The sequence below is a fragment of the Triturus cristatus genome, chromosome 4_1, assembly GCF_964204655.1.
Source record: "Triturus cristatus chromosome 4_1, aTriCri1.1, whole genome shotgun sequence".
NCBI classification, from domain to species: domain Eukaryota; kingdom Metazoa; phylum Chordata; class Amphibia; order Caudata; family Salamandridae; genus Triturus; species Triturus cristatus.
In genome coordinates, this window is record NC_140585.1 from 516,188,180 (window position 1) to 516,207,249 (window position 19,070).

General features: G+C 45.7%; 1 protein-coding gene across 7 annotated transcripts in view; it reads left to right on the forward strand.

Annotated features, from left to right (window-relative positions):
• IRAG2 (inositol 1,4,5-triphosphate receptor associated 2) overlaps positions 1-19,070 on the forward strand; it is a 1,211,571-nt gene that overhangs the window by 252,840 nt on the left and 939,661 nt on the right. For all 7 annotated transcript variants that reach the window (XM_085652757.1, XM_085652760.1, XM_085652761.1 and 4 more), the window contains exons 5-7: positions 14,429-14,505; positions 14,591-14,669; positions 14,756-14,914. In XM_085652757.1, the coding sequence (XP_085508883.1) occupies positions 14,429-14,505; positions 14,591-14,669; positions 14,756-14,914 (315 nt within the window). The remainder of the gene's footprint in view (positions 1-14,428; positions 14,506-14,590; positions 14,670-14,755; positions 14,915-19,070) is intronic.

Sequence of the window (19,070 nt, forward strand, 5' to 3'; positions counted from 1 at the left end):
GTGATAGGTGACCACTTGCCCCCTATCAAGTCTAAGATCGCATATACTGCCAACTCCTAGATCCTCCTTTGTGATACTGTTGAGGAGCAATACCGAAAGGCAAACTGCCAACGGCATCTAGTCACATGACCCAGAAACAAGCTGCAGGTACCAAATGGTTGGGACAAGAAAATGGCAACTTTCTTAAAATGTAAGTTTCAGAACTGTGGTTTAAAAACCGACTTTACCATTAAAGAGGATTTTAAATTACAATTCCTCAGACACCAAACATGTTTTTCCTCCCTGCTCCCAATCAAAAGATATCACTTATTAAATGTAATATGGTAACTCCATGCTCTCCTGTGAGAGAACTGACCCTAAGGGAGTGAAAAACAAATGTAAGTGTTTTTGGACTACCAGGACATGTAAAACTTAAATGTACATGTCTAACTTTTTTAATACAAAGCACATTTCCATGTGGGCTATTTAGCGTCAACTCTAGGGGTGACTTGCATGTATTGAAAAGGAATGTTTTGACTTGGCAAAAGGTTTATTTTGCCAGGTAGAAATGTTAATTTAAAACTGCACACACAGGCTGCAATGACCGGTATGAGACATGTTTAAAAATGCTACTTAAGGCGGTGGTACAATGAGTGCTGCAGGCCCACTAGTAGCGTTTACTTTAAATGCCCTGGGTGCATATAGTACAATTTTACTAGGGACTCACAAGTTAATTAAATAGGTCAATTGGGTGGAAGATAATTTTACCATGCACAAGCATTTTAGCACTGGTTACAGTGGTTAAGTTTGCAGAGGCCTAAAAGCCAACAGAATTTTGTCCACGAAATTGGTGAGGTGAAGGCAAAACATTTGGGGGTGACCCTGCATGGAGGGACAAGCACAACATTGATGAACAGTGCATCCTTGCCCACAACACCCAGGATGCTCCACTGCGATAGGAAATGTCCCAACTTAATGAGTCCTGAAAGAGTGGATAAAGTCCAACTTGGGAATGCAAAGCTCATCAGCTGAAAAACTGAGGAAGTAGGTGCAATAAACAGGCCTTTGAGACATTTTGTTTATTTTTGTTTTGACTATTTTAGAATCCATACTCCATCAGTCCCCAATTGAAACCTCCATTTGGTTACATTATTCACAAATGCATAAGTATTTTACCTGATCAAGGAAGTAGTGCAAAGTTATTTCCCCAGTCAACCAGACACTGAAGTCTCTCCTTGTCTGAGTGATATATGCCCACCAAATAACATACCTTTCTTCCAAGAACCATTGCTCTTCAATGGAAATATCACCACACCATCCACCCAATATATTTCAGAGAGTACTTGTCCAAAGAGAAGAAACTCGTGTTGTCAAACTATACAATTATTCAGATAAAGTTTGCCCACAAGGTTTCGGTCTCTGTTTTAGGTAGGTTGTGACACATCACATCACCAACAGAAGGTCAAAACCAAGGATGGAGAACCTTAACACTTGGTCCCCTCCCCACTAGAATTGTAGGACTCTGTCATGAGAAGAGACTAGGGATTGGTAAGCAAGCATCTTTAAGATCCAAGCTCTCTAACCATTGATCTGTGAGCAAAATGTTTTCCATTTTGAAATAGACATAAAAATAGCATTTGTTTCAGGCTAATGTCTGGATGAAGACTTTGGGTCCTTCATAGAAAATTGTATCTCTGAAATCCGTCATTAAGGGAAGAGTACATAAATTTTCCCTTTCTGAAAGTTTTAGCACCGCCAAGTCTTTCAGGTGCAATTCCCAAAAATTCCAGACATCCTGTAATAACACAGGAACCTCTATAATCGCTCATCAGTTAAGAACAAAATGGCCCACCCTACCTGATGGACTGACAGTGAAATGCATAATTTCTGGGTGGCCTTCTGGAGGGTAGTATAAGATTAGTTTTGGCATTGGGCTACTTTCGTAATTTATGCATGACATAGGCGAGACTTGGGGCGAGGTCTAAAAAATCACAGTATACTTCCCCCAGTTCTATATGAGAGGAACCTTATGGTGAAGCATGCCACACTTTTGATTAAAAGGGGTATCTATAAAAAAAAAAAAAAGAAAACCCAAACTACACCACATAAACTGGAAAAGTGTTGCAAATAGTTTTTTTCTAGGGATGGTGTATGATGGTCTGGTATATTTTATCTTTCTCCCTCTTTATATAAAAAGTGGCCTGTCAATCCCTATTTTGGTATACTAAGAAGGGTTAAATAACCACTATTGTGTCTACCTTTAGGATAGCCAATACTTTACATTAAATAATTGATCTTGAACAATTGATTTTTAAAGGAAGGCTGACCATCTTTTCAACTTTCATGCAGCCCCCTTTGCAGATAACATACCACTCAGGACAACTGAACCAAGTCCTTTGAACCTGTGTGAAGGATATCTTCCGGTTTTACTATTGATGGTTGAGAATGTTGGACTGAATTGTCTGAGTATCAGCTCATTCATGTGCCAGACACTTTCTCCAATGGGTGCAAAGAACTTGTACAGCCATTTGGAGTGACACTTTTTGTGACCTATTTGTCTTCAACCCATGACGTGAATGAATATTTGTCCTAAGTACATGCACACACTATATGACATAAAGTGTATAGGGCAGTCATGAGGTAAAATAAAAATGAGATTCTTGGGGTTTATCCTTTTTTTTTTTTCAACCTACAAAGTGCGTGGCTACTTCAGCTCCGGAACAGCCTTCTGAAGTCCAACTCTCAAGGAACCAAAGCACATAAAATGTAATGGGAAATCACCCCAAACTAAATAGCCAGGTTTTCAAGTGATTCCAATGGGGCCTGCTAAATCTGAAGGGGCAAGGAGTTACACAATTTTAGAGCTAAGTAACTAAGTGAAAGGTTTTTCTTCTAATAACACTAGACACATTATTTTCCAAGGTATATTGTTAACACTTTCAGGACCACGATAAGTATCTCCTTAATCTGGCTATGTCTAGTACCCTAAACTAATAATTGAGCCCACTGAACTCAGTAGTCCTGAAAGTCTGCAGTTGAGAATTTGTACTAACTGAAATTCGCTTGTGCAGTGAACTAACTGAAATCCGCTTGTGCAGTGCCTCTCAGAAACAACATATTCGAGAAGTAAGTTTTCTTACTAAGTAAGGGCTGTCTTAAAACTTTGGGCCAGAATTTTTTTGTTGGCAGTCAAGGGCCTGGCCCTCCTCTTCCTCCTCTTTCTGCTTGAGAGTCTGAGCCACAGTTTGACTTGACACTGGTAGTAATGGGGAGAGAGGTGTGGATTTATATCCAGGAAAGGAACTCTACAGTTAACTGCTAAGTGTGTGCAAAACTCAGCAAATATGTCTCACAGCTTGCTAAATCAATCCTATACCTTTGCTATTGGTCCTTGACCTTCAGAGCAGATGACTCCTTGAGTCCTGGTCAATTTGCAGTCAAGTACTGCTGCACCGTGCTCCCAAGAATTAGAGAGATGCAATGGAAAGACCATTTGCTTCAAGGTGGAAGAAGGAGAATAGATTTTAAAGGGTGTGGCAGTGGGTTGCAGTTGAAATAAAAACCCACAAACACACTCTGGCACAGAGGAACTCTTAAACAGGACTGCCTATCTATGATGCATGGGTTATAAACACAGGGCAGAGGTAAAGGTCATATTAGCAAGTAAACATTATACAATTTACTGATTCTTCCATTTTGTTTTTCCCAGACTTTGCAATAACTGCTAGTGTCAGTTACCAGTGCCAAACAAATGCTACCCATCAGGGCATAATCACACTGAAACTGATATTACTCATGGGCAGAATCTGACTCCAGTGACTCAAAGGGTTCCTGATTTGCAAAAATTGCTAATTGGTTTAATTGAGAGAGGACGGCCATTCCAGTGTTTGTCAGCCCAAAAAACAGAAGGTACAGCCACTCGCTGTCACTTTTTCGAAATGAGGAATGACACAAAGTCAAAGGTGTGAGATGGAACATATTTAAGAAATGTGGCTTGGAGATTTTCATGTCCCAATCCAGAGACGACATGGTAAGTAAGACTTAGGGCCGTATTACACAATGTGCCCTGAGGGCGCACTGGGAGTTTGCGCCTTCTTTGGGCACCCCCAAGGCACTTTGGTATTACAGGAGGGGCCGTAGACACTTGGGCGGCCCCTTCTGTAATACTGATAGCACTGGCGCACATACAGTGCCATCACTAACTTCAAGGGAGCTTTCCCTCATTTGCATGCGGCTTGTCACTGACTGCACCCCGCTGCAAGGGGATCTCTAAACCCCTTTGAAAGTGCAGGCAGGTTGCCGCCTGCACTGTAAAAACCTGGAGCTGCAGCTTGCAGCCACTGCGGTTTTCACATAAATGCGCTGCACTTGAATAGGCCCAGGAGGGGAGCCGCATGGCCCCCTCCCACTCTTATTAATATTATTTAATTAAAAAAGAGGCCGGGCCCTGGGGATGGGGTCCCTAGGGCCGAAATCAGCCTGGGAGCAGGGCCACTCTGCCCCCACCCCCCTTTTATTTGTTTTAAAAGGCCGGCCTGGGCCACACGGCCCGCCTCCATACCCATTGAAAAAAGGGCTGGCCTTGGGGTATCTGATACCCGAGGCCCAAAACAGCCCATGGAAGTGGGGCCACACGGCCTTCTTCCAAAAAAAAAAGTCACCAGAGACCCTGCTCCCTTTCTCCACCACTCCACAAATGCACCTCCTGGTGCACTGCTGGTGGTGGGATGAAGTCCCCCTCATGGCTGCAGAGCCATCCACACCCACAGATGGAGAACTATAGGTGAACGTGGCAACACTTTATTATGGAGTCCTAGAGATTGTGAAAAGCATGTGATAATTGTGCATATCTCCAGTATCGAGAGTGCGGTAAATCTTATTCCTGTTGGAGTTCTGGGAGGGCTTTCAAGCATCTGTCTGTTATCAGGTCATCTAGACATAAGAGTCGAGCAATTCTTCATAAAACCTACCTAATTTCTTCCTTGTCTATAATAAGTGCTGCATTGTGCCATAGAGGGGTGTCCGGATTGAGGTATTAAGGCACTTTCAGAAATGTGCGTGTTCTCTTTCTCACATAGTGAGAGGCCAAGATCATAGGATTTGAGACTGCAAAGTACTGGGGTCTTTTTGAGTAATATGTAGCCAGGTCTCTCCTAACTACTAATGCATGGTTCCCCATAACTACCCAGTCAGGTGTTTCCACGTGTGTTTTAACTGTGCAAATAGACCGATACAGTAGATGGGCCAACCTGTAGCTTTCCATATGGGGCAGGAGAAGCCCCCTCTTAGTAGTAGCAGTGTATAGTTTAGAGCTCCATAGTCTTGTTTCTGTGACGCCCCATATGAATCTGAGAATCAGTTTGACAATATCTTTAAGTACTGGACGAGAGATTAGCAGTGAGCATCCCAAAGATCTAGTTAAAGTGGGGAGCTAAATTATATATTATTATATACATTACATTTTGGTGATTGGCACTCTGCTCCACAACGAAAGTTTTAAAGCCGACTATTTCTGGAAATCCCCTTTGTCTAGAAGCAGGAGGATGTTATCAGGGACCATCTTCTGTTAATAAGAATGACTAAATATTTAAGATTCTCATTTTTCCAGCGAAATGTTTTTGGAACCCAGGAAAGCCCTGGTGGGGGAGGTGGTAAGTGGCAGAGACTCACATTTGGAGCGTTTTATTTTATACCCAGAGAAATTCAATAAGAGCTCAATTTGATTCATCAGTGTGGTAGCCGACTCTGGTGGGCGAAATAATGTGAGCAAAATATCCTCAGCATACTAGAATGCTTTGTTCTCTCGCATGTGTCCGTATCCCTTTAATCTGCATGTTATGTCTTATGGCCTGTCCTGTCTTATGCCACAGTGAACAGCAAAGTGGGAGGGAAAGGGAGTTATGACCTCTACAAGTAACCAATGCAGGGGGAATGTGGCATATATTTTTAACTAATCTAATAAAATGACACATCTGTTCAGGAGTTCTAAACCTCTACCCCAATTCCACTCCGTCAAAGGCCTTTTTATCATCCAATGATAGAATGATTAGCCTGTCAAGGCCCTCACATTCTTTCCATTGTTTGGGGAAGAGAAAAAATTGTTGATTTATGTATTTGACGTGTACAAACCCTATTTGAGTGGAAGGTATTAACAAGTTGATGACCGTTTTAAGACAATTGTCTAGGACCATGCCATGATTGTTACTTCCATCTTAATATTAATGACCAATATGGACCTGTAGTTGACAGTCCACGAGGTCCCTAAAAGGTTTAGGGAGCAGGGAGATACCAGCTTCGGTAAAGTCTTTCCAGAGATAACCTGCCTCAAGTATTTCTTGGAACACAGAGCACAATATAAGTATCACCTGTGATTTGGCACATTTATAAAATTCTACTGAGAAGCAGTTATCCCCTGGGGTTTTATTATAGCCACAACGATCCCCTCCTCTGATATTGGGATTTCGGGCTTTTCTACTTTACCAATATTAGTAAGGGGATAGGTATAATCTGAAAACTAAATGATTACTTACCATTGGGAGAAGCCCGAGGAGTTTTCTGGTTTCACATGCTCTGCATTATTACACCATTTAGTGGTTGGGTCAGGAATCATTCTTGTTTGTTTCTTTTTGTTTATTTTTGTTGTGGACATTGTAGGAAAGTGCCCAGTATGACATGGAGACCCGCTCTCTTGTCCTAATACTGATGCCACTCAACCAGAAGTGTACAGGGTCCCCGCCAACCATGCCCCCAGTACCAGTGCTCTTCCTCCCCTCAACACAAGTCAAGTGTCTAATTGTAACCCAACTGGCAATGACTTCAGCACCCCTACAACTCCTCAGTAAATGGCCCCCTACTGCAACGAGGATCTGGGTACCAAAGTGACCTTAACCCCTTCAGTGCTCATGAGCACCAGATCTCCTGTGCTCATGACGGAACCATTCCATCATGTGTGGAGGTGCACACAATGACTGCTGCAGACAGCGGATTATTTTTATTTTTCCTCCGGAGGTGGGCAAGAGCTTCCCCAACCGCCCCTTTCCAATGATGCCTTTCCCTAGTGGATCCCTGCTTGGGGATCGCCACAGGAGGGTGATCTCCCAAGCAGGGGTCCACCCACTAGGCACCAGGGAGAGGGAAGCGGCCCTATGGGAAAGGGCCCTTGCTCCCCCAATAAAAAAGTGCATATTAAGACTTTCTGCAGTAGCCCCCGGGGGCATAATGCACCCTAAACGCCAGGGATTCATTTTTTTAGGTCAGGAGTGGGGGCTGGCCAGAATGGGCATACCAATGCCCCGCCTCCCTCCCCATAAAGGCAAAAGTCTATTTGCCCCCCCATCCCCTGTGAGGCAGATGGGGGCAATAGCCCCTAAACTGCCCCCAGGGGTGTGTGGCAGAAAGCCCACTAAGCACCAGGGATTCGTTTTTCTAATGGGTACAGCCCCTGGGTGGCAGATGGGGGCAATAGGCCCTTATCTGCCTCACGGGGGGGGCAAAAAGCCCACTAGGCTCCAGGGATTGCTTTTCCAAATTATAGGGGTGGGGGCTGCCCAGAATGGGCATGACAATACCCCCACCCAAAAAATGACATACAGTTTATGCCCTCCCAGGAGGCCGATGGTGATAGCCCCTGATCTGCCCCCCCCCCCCGAATGGGGCAGAGAGCCCACTAGGCACCAGGGATTACGTTTTTGTATGCGTAGAGCCTGGACTGCCCATTCCACCCCCCCCAAAAAAATAGCCATAGTCCCCGTTCTCCCCTCTTCCCCCAGGAATGGCAGCAGAAAGCCCACTAGGCACTGACATTTTGTATCGCAATGTGCCTGGCTGTAGATTTTGGGCCCTAGTGCAGCCAGCACCTAGGGAAACGTAGCAAACCTGTACATTTATGAAAACTATACACCAAGGGGAATCCTAGATGGAGTGACTTGTGTACCTCTCACCAGGTCCTGTTACCCAGAATCCATTGCAAACCTCAAACTTTGTAAAATAAACACATTTTCCTCACATTTCTGTGATGGAAAGTTCTTGTTAGAAATGGGGGTCTCTAGTTGGCAGAGGTACGTACCTTTGTCCAAATAGGGACCCTTGCTTCTAGTCAGGGTAAGGGGGATACACTCCTGAAATAACCCCTGCTCACCCCCTTGGTAGCTTGGCACGAGCAGACAGGCTTATCTCAGTGTGAAAAGCATTTGTTAACACATACAGTAACGCAGTGAAAACACTACAAATGGACACCACACCAGTTTAGAAAAATAAGTAACCTTTATTTAAACAAGACCAAACGACAAAAATCCACAATACAGTATTAAAAATAAGACTTTAAAATGGTAGAAATAGTTCAGTTCTATGCAAGTTGTAAATGCAACACTTTTCCAACAAAGTACCTTAGATGCGTCTTGCAAAACATACAAAAGGGTTGCAAAAAAGGTGATGAGTCGGTTCCTTGCTGCAGCACAGGAGAGGCGATGCATCGGTTCCTCACCGGAGAGGAGGGGATGCGTCAGTTTCTTACTGAGTTCCAGTTACGATGCGACAAGATGGTGCCTCGATGGGATGTGATAATCCGGAGCGATGGGACAAAATGGCGGCATAATGCGGCGATCCGGTACGGTGCATGCATGTTTGCAGCCACACGGCAGGTGCTGCGACTGTCTTCTCGGCGATGCGTCGGGACTCTGTGTGTATGCAGTGTGCTTCTTTCTAGTTGCTCGGCGAGGCGTAGGAACCAAGTACAGATACAGAACGCTTCTTCCCGTGACTTAGTGATGCTCCTGGAATCGGTGCGGATGAGACACTCTTCTTCTTGTTGCGTCATTCTTCCAGCTCCCAGCAACAAACAGTCTCTAGAGGTCCTAAACAGCAGCAGGCACCTCTTTGCAGGTTAGAATTCCCAGCAAGGAAATTCAGGGATGCTGGTGGTGAAGTCTTTGTGTCTCTGAGACTTCAGAACAGGAGGCAAGCTCAGTTTCAGGCCATTGGAGATCTTTTTTTCAAGCAGGTGACAAAGCAAACAACAAAGTCCTTCTTCTTTCCTTAGGAGCAAGCAGCCACTGCAGGCCAACCCCAGACAGCAAACAGCACAGGGGCAGTATTCCTCCTCAGCTTATCCGGCTCTTCTCCTTGGCAAAGATTTCCTCTTGATTTCCCAGAAGTGATCTAAAGTTCTGGGCCCCCTTTTTATACGCCAAAATCCTTAGTTCTATGAAGGCAGAGATTGTCTGTACCCAGCCAAAACCAGTTCTGTCCTCATTAGTGCAGCTTCCCGGCAGGAGGTGGAGACAGCATTGTTGAAGGCAGACCAGGACCTTTCAGGTGAAAAGGAAATCTCCTCCCCCTACTCTAAATTCAACCTAGGTCTATTCAGCCCTGAGTCCTCAGACTTCTGGAGCCACAGCCCTCTCCCAGCTCCTGTCACTCACAAGCCAGACATGCAATACATAAACCTAGCAGAGGCGCACTGGATGGTTAGGCAAGAGAACACCCACTTTCTAAAAGTCGTATTTTCAAACACAGAATTTAAAAAACACCCTCACTAAAAGATGCACTTTAACATTCTGAGTTCAGGCATACTAAACTTTATTTTCCTATCTTGTTCCTAGGGCCAGTTATGTTTCTAAACTAACTGCCCATTCTGGCCTATGGGAACAGATAGCCTTGCAATAGTGAAAAATGAAATTGGCAGTTTTTCACTATCAGGACATGCCACACACATCAGGACATGTCCTACCTTTCACAAACAATGCAACCTCCCCACAGGGGTACCTTGGGCCTACCTTAGGGGTGACTAACATGTAGAAAAGGGAAGGTTTAGGGACTGTCAAGTGTGTGCACTTGCCAAGTCGACATGGCAGTCCCAGATTGCACACAGGCTCTGCAATGGCAGGCCTGAGTCACATTTTACAGGCCGCTTCTGTGGGTGGCACAATCAGTGCTGCAAACCCACCAGCAGCATTTGATTTACGTGCCATGGGCACACATGGTGCACTGTACTAGGGTCTGACAAGTAAATCAAATAACCAATCATGGAGTCACTAATCAATAACCATAATTTACACAGGGAGCACTTGCACTTTGGCACTGAACAGCAGTGGCAAAGTGCCCAAAGCATCTAGACCAGCAAAGACATAGCAAAAACTAGGAGGCAACAGCAAAAAATGGAAGGGAGACCCACGCCAATGGTGCCAGGTCTAACAGTTCTAGAATCTACACAGATCCACAAACTTCTATCCACCCAGCATTCCTCAAAGTTTTCTGATAATAATGGCACCTCACTTGTGTGCCTAGGCCTAGTACTTGTGACAGGAAATGGCCCAAAACTCAACGTGGACACATCACATTTTTCCAGTGAAAACTGCCCCTTTTTTGCAATGTGCCTAGCTGAGGATTTTGGACCCTAGCTCTACCGGCACCTAAGGAAGCCTAGCAAACCTATACATTTTTTAAGACTAGACACCCAGGGTAATCCGTGTTGGGTTTGTTGGATAGGGAGAGGATCAGTTGGGTGTCATCTGCGTATGAAACAATGTTGAGTCCGTAGGTTCTGACGTTTTGGGATAGCAAAGCCATGTAGACATTGAGGAGCATAGGGCTGAGGGAGGAACCCTGAGGGACTCCGCAGGTGGTTGGTGTAGGGTCCGAGAGGAAAGGGGGGAGTCTGACCCGCTGCGTTCTGCCTGAGAGGAAGGAGCGGATCCAGTCGAGGGCATTGTCCCGGATTCCTGCGTCGTGGAGTCTGCATATTAGGGTGTGTTGAGAGACTGTGTCGACCACCACTAAGAGGGCTACTGTTTCTCCTGTGTCCAGTAGGGTGTGGATGTTGTCTGTTGCGGCGAAGAGGGTGGTTTCCGTACTGTAGTTTTTTCTGAAGCCAGATTGGGAGGAGTCGAGGATGTTGTGCTCTTCTATGAAGGTGGCGAGTTGGCTGTTGATAGCTTTCTCAATGACTTTCACTGGGAAATGGAGCAGGGAGATGGTTTGGTAGTTTTTGAGGTCGGTAGGGTCTACCGAGGGTTTCTTCAGGACCGGGTTGACCTCGGCGTGTTTCCAGTCATCTGGGAACAAGGCAGACGCCAGGGAGCGGTTGATGGTGTGGTGGAGCATGGGTGCGATGTTGTTGGCAGCTCTGTTGAAGATGTGGTGGGGGCAGGGGTCCGTGGGGGCCCTGGAGTGGATTGACTTTATAACCTTCAGTGTGTCTTCGGTGGTGAGGGCTGTCCAGTTGTCAATCGCTGTGTTCCGTGTGTCGGGGGTGGTTGTTGAGGGTTCAGTGTGTTGGTTGTCTTTGTCAAAGTTGTCGTCGATGCTCTTGATTTTGTGATGGAAAAAGGTGCTGAGTTTGTCGCAAAGTTCTTGTGAGGGAGGGATGTTAGTAGATTCGCTGGTGGTTTTGGTGAACTCCTTTGCTGTTGTGTGCGTGTGTGGAGGTTTTGTCTTCAATCGCTTTTTTCCTCATTTTTCTGATGAGTTGATGGTGAGCGTAGGTGGCGGCTCTGAAGTTGTTGTGGGCTTCTGTGGATTTGGTGTTCCTCCAGGCCTTTTCGAGGCAGTGGCAAGTGCGTCTGGACTTACGAAGTTTGGTGGTAAACCATCTGGCTTTCTTGGCGTGGGTGGTGTTGGTTTTCTTGAGGGGGGCTAAGGTGTTGGCACTGTCGGAGATCCATCTGTGCAGGGTTCGGGCAGTGGTGTTGGGGTTGTCGTTTTCTGCGATGGTTGGGGTGGAGTTTGAGTGAGCAGGTGAGCTGATCATCGATGATTCTGGTCCAGTTTCTTCGTGGGAGCAGGTGCTGGTGTCTGTGGATGGTGGGGGTTCTGAAGGTGAAGTGGACGCATCGATGGTCAGTCCATGGGAGTTCGGTGGTGTGGCTGAAGGTGATGGAGTTTTGAGATGTGAAGAGGGGGTCGAGGGTGTGTCCTGCTGAGTGAGTGGGTTTGGGCACGATCTGGCAGAGTCCAATGTTGTGGAGGTTGTCCAGGAGGAATGTGGTGTTGGGGTTCAGTTGGTTGTCGAGGTGGAAGTTGAGGTCTCCCAGCAGGGTGTAGTCGGTTGATGCGATGGCCTGTGGGGAGATGATGTCCGTGATGGAGTTGGCGAAGGGTCCCAGGGGGTTGGTAGATGAGGGTTCCTTAGAGGGTGGTGTTAGGGCTGGTCAGTATATTGAAGTGAAGGTGTTCCATCAGGTCTGTGGGCTCGTCGAGGAGTGTGCTCAGGTGGAGGGTGGACTTGTGGACAATGGCGATTCCTCCTCTCGGGTGGTTGGAACTGTCCTTCCTTGAGATCTTGTATCCTTGGGGAATGGCGATGGCGATGTCCGGCCCGAGGTGGTGTTGGTCCAGGTTTCAGTGAAGAACGCTATGTCTGGTGTGGTGCTGTCTAGGAGGTCCCAGATTTCGGTGGCATGTTTGTGGAGGGAGCGGACGTTGAGGAGGATGCATTGAAGGGTCTTCGGTTCGGTAGTGTTCTTGTGGGCGGGTTTTGCTGGGTCTGTGTTCTTGGCGGTGCTGTAGGTGAGTCGACAGCTGAAGGGTCCGTGGGTGTCGGCTGGTGATGCTAGCTTGCAGTTGTTGTTGCGGCCTGGGTTGAGTGCATGGAGCGTCGCTGAGTCGTAGAGTTGGTGTCGCGGAGGGCCAGGGTTCTTGGCGCTGGTCACGGACATGCACAGACAGGCTTGCCTTTGGGTCGCCTTCGGCGTGCCAGCGACCCGCCCGCTGCACGGCCTCGCAGCAGCCGCCATTAAGTAGAGGTCGGGGAGGGTTGGGCGGCGGGGAGGGGAGCTGGATTGGTCCAGTCGCGCTGGTCGTGCTGGGGGGGAGGGGCCGCAGGGGCAGCAGCGGCAGGGAGAGTAGCCGGGAGAGGGGGGAAAAAAGGAATAAGAGGAAATGAAGGAAATAAAGAGGAATAAGGCAAAAAGCAGAAAAGTACATCCAAGCAGAAAAGTGCAGAAAAGAGAAGAGGGTAAAAACGAGTGGGAGCAGAGCGAGAAAAAGGAGACAGGTCCACTGGACCACCAAGGGTTAGGCGTAGGTAAAACCTGCGGGTTGAAGAGGGCCTCGAACACCAACACTCAGGGGCTCGGGGGAAGGCCTCACTTAACGGTGTTGCTGTGACGGAGGGAGAGCAATTTCGCGGACAATGAGTCAGTGGTCCTGTAGTCCACACGAATATCCTTCAACTAAGTTTAAATAACCCAAATCACGAAAACTCCCGCAGTTATCATAAAGCAGGTTCATGCAGTTACAAGATAACCTGTTGCTTCACCTCTTATCAAGACTTTGATTTACCCAAACACTTATAAATTCGAGGCAGTTTAAAAAAAAAAAAAATTGAAGCTGAACGCTTGGGTTTCCATGCACATGGTCGGTCCCTTGCAATATTGACATTTTGAAAATAAATTATTTTCAGTATTTAAGATTTGAGATACACAATTGAATTTTTGGATGCCCCAATGAAGGGGAAATTGCAGCAGTCTGTTCCCAATCCCACCATAACTCTTTATCCTCTAGCTTTTACAAACTCGTTATGCAATGGTCAGAACATGACAAGTGTTTTATGTGGTTATTACCACAGCTTTTAGGCAAAATGTAAACTTATCTTTGCATAATAAGTGGAAAATCGAAAATAAGTCCATGGTCGTGACTTATTGCACGAGGAGGGCACGTTTTTTATAATGGATGTAAACTGTTTCCATGTTGGCATTAATGTATTGAGAAAGAGTTTTCCTGAGACAATTCAGTTTCCCCCCCTTGATCTTTATCCATTGGCAACAGGGTCTTTTTAAGCTCTAGGACCCTATTAAAATACACATCATTATGCTGAGTTATAATTTTCATTATTTCAGAAGGTTTTTTTTCAGATGAATATGTAAATGATCACATGTATGATACGTGTTCCAAGATACAGTTTCAGGACACTTGTACTCCTGGTAAATATAACATTGTTATTTCTAAAACCTCATAGCAAGCAGGATGGCAGACCGGGTGCACCCTTAGCATCTGGTCCTCATCAACTGTAGGTTTCTTTGTGTCTAACTCTGGTCCTTGACCACAGTGAGTCTGCCTGTTCTTCAGTATCTTCAACAAGAACAGACTGGAGAACGTTATATACTTCGGGATGACCTTCTCTCGTGGGCATTGCTGCTGAATTTTCTATAGTCCTGGTCTGTAGCAGTCTGTAAAACCAGAAGCTGGGTAAAACACACAAAACAAAATCTACAGCTCCGTTTTCCATCTTGCTCATCATAGGGTGTTGAAGCGCTGTCCTCTACTCCATGTACGAGCCACCAACCAACCTCTTTTTAGCACTGTGGTCTAATGCATGTATAAACTATTTCCTTAAGTTTACTGTTGTAAAATCTCTGTAAATGGCATTGACTTACATGATGTTATCTTCGATCTCTCAATGCATGGTACTTCATGATGGATAGCCCAGCTAATGCATCTTGTCCTTCTGCAGGGGTGACACCACAACCAAAGAGGAGACTGCCCCGATGGAAGACTGTTTTTTCAAGATGCGAGGGAGCTTTTTAGCAGGTCAGCCTTGCAATTTTGTTTTAAATTTGAGGCAACTAGTATTGTTCGCACAACAGAAAGTAAAACGCCAACAATTTGCTTTCAGCCAAGAGGCGGTCTGGTGGGATGAATACCACATCTGGGAGCTTGGAGGCATTTGGTGGAGATGTGTCCAGAGGAGATTTGTAAGTGCTTGGATTACCACGTCTTTCTGAATAGAACTGCTGATTTTAAGAACCAATGTCTCCAGCATTTATTATTCGTCTTTCAGGGAGACCTCTGACTTGATCACGTGTGTGGCAGACCTTCAGTTAAATAATCAAAAATTGGAAGTGCAACAGGGGAAGCTGAAATTGGCTCTGGAAGGTGCTGAAGAGGCCAACAATCGACTGATGGAAGAAAACGAGATGTTGCACAATCAATTAAAAAAGTAAGAATGAACCACCATTCCTGCATGCTGTGCTTTTGTAAAATGTTGATTTACTGGAATGCCTGAGTTGAATATGAAGAAAGTAAACTACATCTTTGAACTGCTAACTATAAAATCACTTGGGTCAATTTAAAGAAAGAAAAACTATTTTTGAAGATCACACACATGCGAAGTTCACGGTCTTAATGCCAAGGAGCGGATTTTCTTCATGTCTATACCATTTTGAATAATGCCTATGTTCAATGAAAGTCCTTCCTTGTTGTAATTAAATTGTAAACAAATTAAACTGAACGAGTTTTAAATTATGCAGGTTCACTCTGGTTAATAGGACATCTTTAATGGTCTCCAAAACCACAAAGCCTTCATCATCCCTTAGATTTAAAAAAAAAAAAATCACCTAAATTGGGCTTTTAGTTAAAAATTATCTGACATAAATATTTTTCTTCTTCCTGATAATTGTCCACCATCCACAGTCTGTTAAAAATATTCACATAGAAACAAGTAGTGTTAACATACAGGTCTGTATTACGGGAAGAGAAATAACCGGAGATTGTTTGCAAAGAAAGTTAAATGACCCCATATAATTGCAATTCAACTAGTGCTAAATTTGTCTAAAAACAAAGTGCAGGGTTCAAGATCTTTTCTTATTATCTTGCCACGCTGGCAAAGACAAATTCAGTGGTTGCCGAATGCCGCAACTGCCTTGTCTTTATTCTATTGAATGCCTCTTTCTCCCGCCATTCTGCACTACCTTTCTTTTTATCAAACTCTTAGAAGTTATTTTTCATTCCTGCTTTTGCTCTTTGTCTTAGTTTTCCTCACTCTATTCCCCCAGTCTTTTTCCCTTTGATTACTTTTCCTTAGTCCAGGGTAAAGCCTGATGAAAATTACTCTTGACAGAAAAAAACGAGTGCTGGTGCCACCCACCTGAAACCACCGGTAGAAATTGAGCTCTGAGTTCTTCATAGACACAGACTCATGCAGAATTGTGCGGTGAGAAAATTGGATCGTTTCTACTCCTTATTAGATATTTGCAACACATTAAGCATTTAGTATTCACTTTTAATATCGAATTAGAATCTGAAACGAAGGAAATAATCCAAAGAAGCATTTTATAGAAACAGTTACAGCAAAAATGTAAAGTAAACAGAACTGCAAACTAATCATTTAAAAGGCTTGCCTTGTATTTAGGGAGTAGTGTTGCAAAAAGTCGTTTAAAATAGTTTCAAAGATAAACTAATGCACTAAAGAAAAGAATTTGTAGCAAAAAGAAACAAACAATTAGAATAATATATGTATAGAGCAGGAAATGCATCAAACGTGTTACAACAGAAATACAGTTGGGCAGCAATGAAGAACAAGCATTTGCAATGCAATAGGTCTTGCAGTTGTGAGAGTCTGAGCTATTGGCATTGTAAATGGCAATGCCTTTTATTTACGTGTTTTTCAAAACATAAATAAAAGGCATTGTCATTTACAATGCCAATAGCTAAAAACTCTCGCAAATTCGAGACCTATTGCATTGCATTAAAAATGCAATAGGTCTAGCATTCACACGATTCTGAGCTGTTGGCATTGTAAATGACAATGCCTACTAGTTATATTTTAGGTTTTAAAACATAAATACAAGGCATTGTTATTTACAATACTAATAGCTTAAAAAATGCAATGAACCTCACCATTAATACCGACAGAAAGGGCAGTTCAGATATATCAGGTCAAAGTGCAAATACCCTGACTGCTTAGATGAAAGCACCTCAGATTACTGAACGGACAGCAACTTCACCTCAAAGCAGACCTCGATAGTCACAAATTGAAGGGACCTGTGCACTGGCGGTATTTCATCTCAATGGAAGAAACAGGAGTTGTTAATAAAACGCACAAACAGCAGCTGCTCTTCACACAGTTGTGCTGGTGCTTTTATTGGCAGCGCTGGCAGGGGCAATTGGGGGTGCAATCTGCAGTGACCACCTGACGAGGGCCCCGATACTTATTGTTTTTATTACAAAGTAAGCAGTGTCCGACTGTGATATTGAACAAACTGCGCCCTACTGTCAAACCTGGAAACCTCCACCCTTCTCAGAGCCATTCCATTTGAGGGGGGACCTGACAAACTTCGACTATCCCATTAATCCTGCGGAAGACACGCCCAGAAAATACACATGCACAGTAACACAGGACACACAGTAACACAGCACACACACATTCGCATAGAGAAACTTTCAGAAACTGACTAGCGCAGCGACAAAATCACATGCGCGTGCGCACATACAAACGCACACAAAACACAGACAAACAAACATAGTACACACATGCACATACAGACATTCGTATAGGGAAACTCACAGAAACAGGCTTGCATGCGCGCACACCACACACACAGGCACTCGCAGACAAGCACGTACAGGCATTACACACACATATATGCAGATATACATAGATACACACGGACACACATACAGAAGAGAACACACAGTTACAATACTGAGGTGAAAAGCTAAGGAACTGCAAAACTCCAACATCTTCATCACAACCGGACAGAATAGTGACAAACATTTATCACAAGTACAGTCTCCTTACAGACTTCATAAAGTGTTTGACTCTGCCCAGCCCAGTTGACATCTCCCAACACCAGCCCACATGAGAATCTTTCAGAATCAGATTGAAATCCCCTGCATAGAAGGTGCCTCCGCGCCAAACATTGGCCAGCCCCCACCGCACTTTGAACCTTTGAAAGATCCGTGGTCGAAGAGAATCGAATTTGCCATATTTTAAATGTACTACCAACCTCTTTGGTCTTGTAGCCCTTTGCCAATAAGGCGGCACAGGCAGATGGTAAGGCATATACAATTTTTCACGGAGGGGCCGCCCACTTTTTGCTTTACTGGCTCCAATGAAAAGCGAGAACAGGCCATAACGTACAACACCTAAAAGAAAATGACGTGTCGCCAGGCCGGTGTGTGATGGAGCCAGACCGGGCCCTGGAGGACGGCGGCCGGGGGGGGGGGGGGGGGGGGGTGGTGAAGGAGGGGGTATGCTGATTTACAGTTCGGGGGGCACTCTATTGTGGCGAAAGATCCCCGTTTAATTTGGCAGCAATAATGTGGGCTGGTGGCTCTAAAAGGCTCATCAATTTGTAATTGCTGCTGTTTTAAATAATGAATATTAAGTGACGTTGGGGTTCATAAAACTGTAAACAATTACGCATCTTTCCTCTTCATTTCCCCCCTTTTTATCTGCCGGTCCTTCTGGAAACATAAGGTTTTCGCTCAGAGGCGGAAAGCGGTGTGGCTCTTTTATACCTGTTGGATGCAAAATGTATTGAAGCTTGATGGAAACAAACTAAGCAAACGCAAGGCTACAACAGCTCAAACTAGGTGTGCTAAGCCCAAATGCACAGGGACATGGATGCTGGGACAGGGAGTCATGGATGCTGGGACAGGGAGTCATGGATGCTGGGACAGGGAGTCATGGATGCTGGGACAGGGAGTCATGGATGCTGGGACAGGGAGTCATGGATGCTGGGACAGGGAAGCCATGGATGCTGGGACAGGGAAGCCATGGATGCTGGGACAGGGAAGCCATGGATGCTGGGACAGGGAAGCCATGGATGCTGGGACAGGGAAGCCATGGATGCTGGGACAGGGAAGCCATGGATGCTGGGACAGGGAAGCCATGGATGCTGGGACAGGGAAGCCATGGATGCTGGGACAGGGAAGCCATGGATGCTGGGACAGGGAAGCCATGGATGCTGGGACAGGGAAGCCATGGATGCTGGGACAGGGAAGCCATGGATGCTGGGACAGGGAAGCCATGGATGCTGGGACAGGGAAGCCATGGATGCTGGGACAGGGAAGCCATGGATGCTGGGACAGGGAAGCCATGGATGCTGGGACAGGGAAGCCATGGATGCTGGGACAGGGAAGCCATGGATGCTGGGACGGGAAGCCATGGACGCTGGGACGGGCCGCCATGGACGCTGGGACGGGCCGCCATGGACGCTGGGACGGGCCGCCATGGACGCTGGGACGGGCCGCCATGGACGCTGGGACGGGCCGCCATGGACGCTGGGACGGGCCGCCATGGACGCTGGGACGGGCAGCCATGGACGCTGGGACGGGCAGCCATGGACGCTGGGACGGGGAGGTAGGGACGC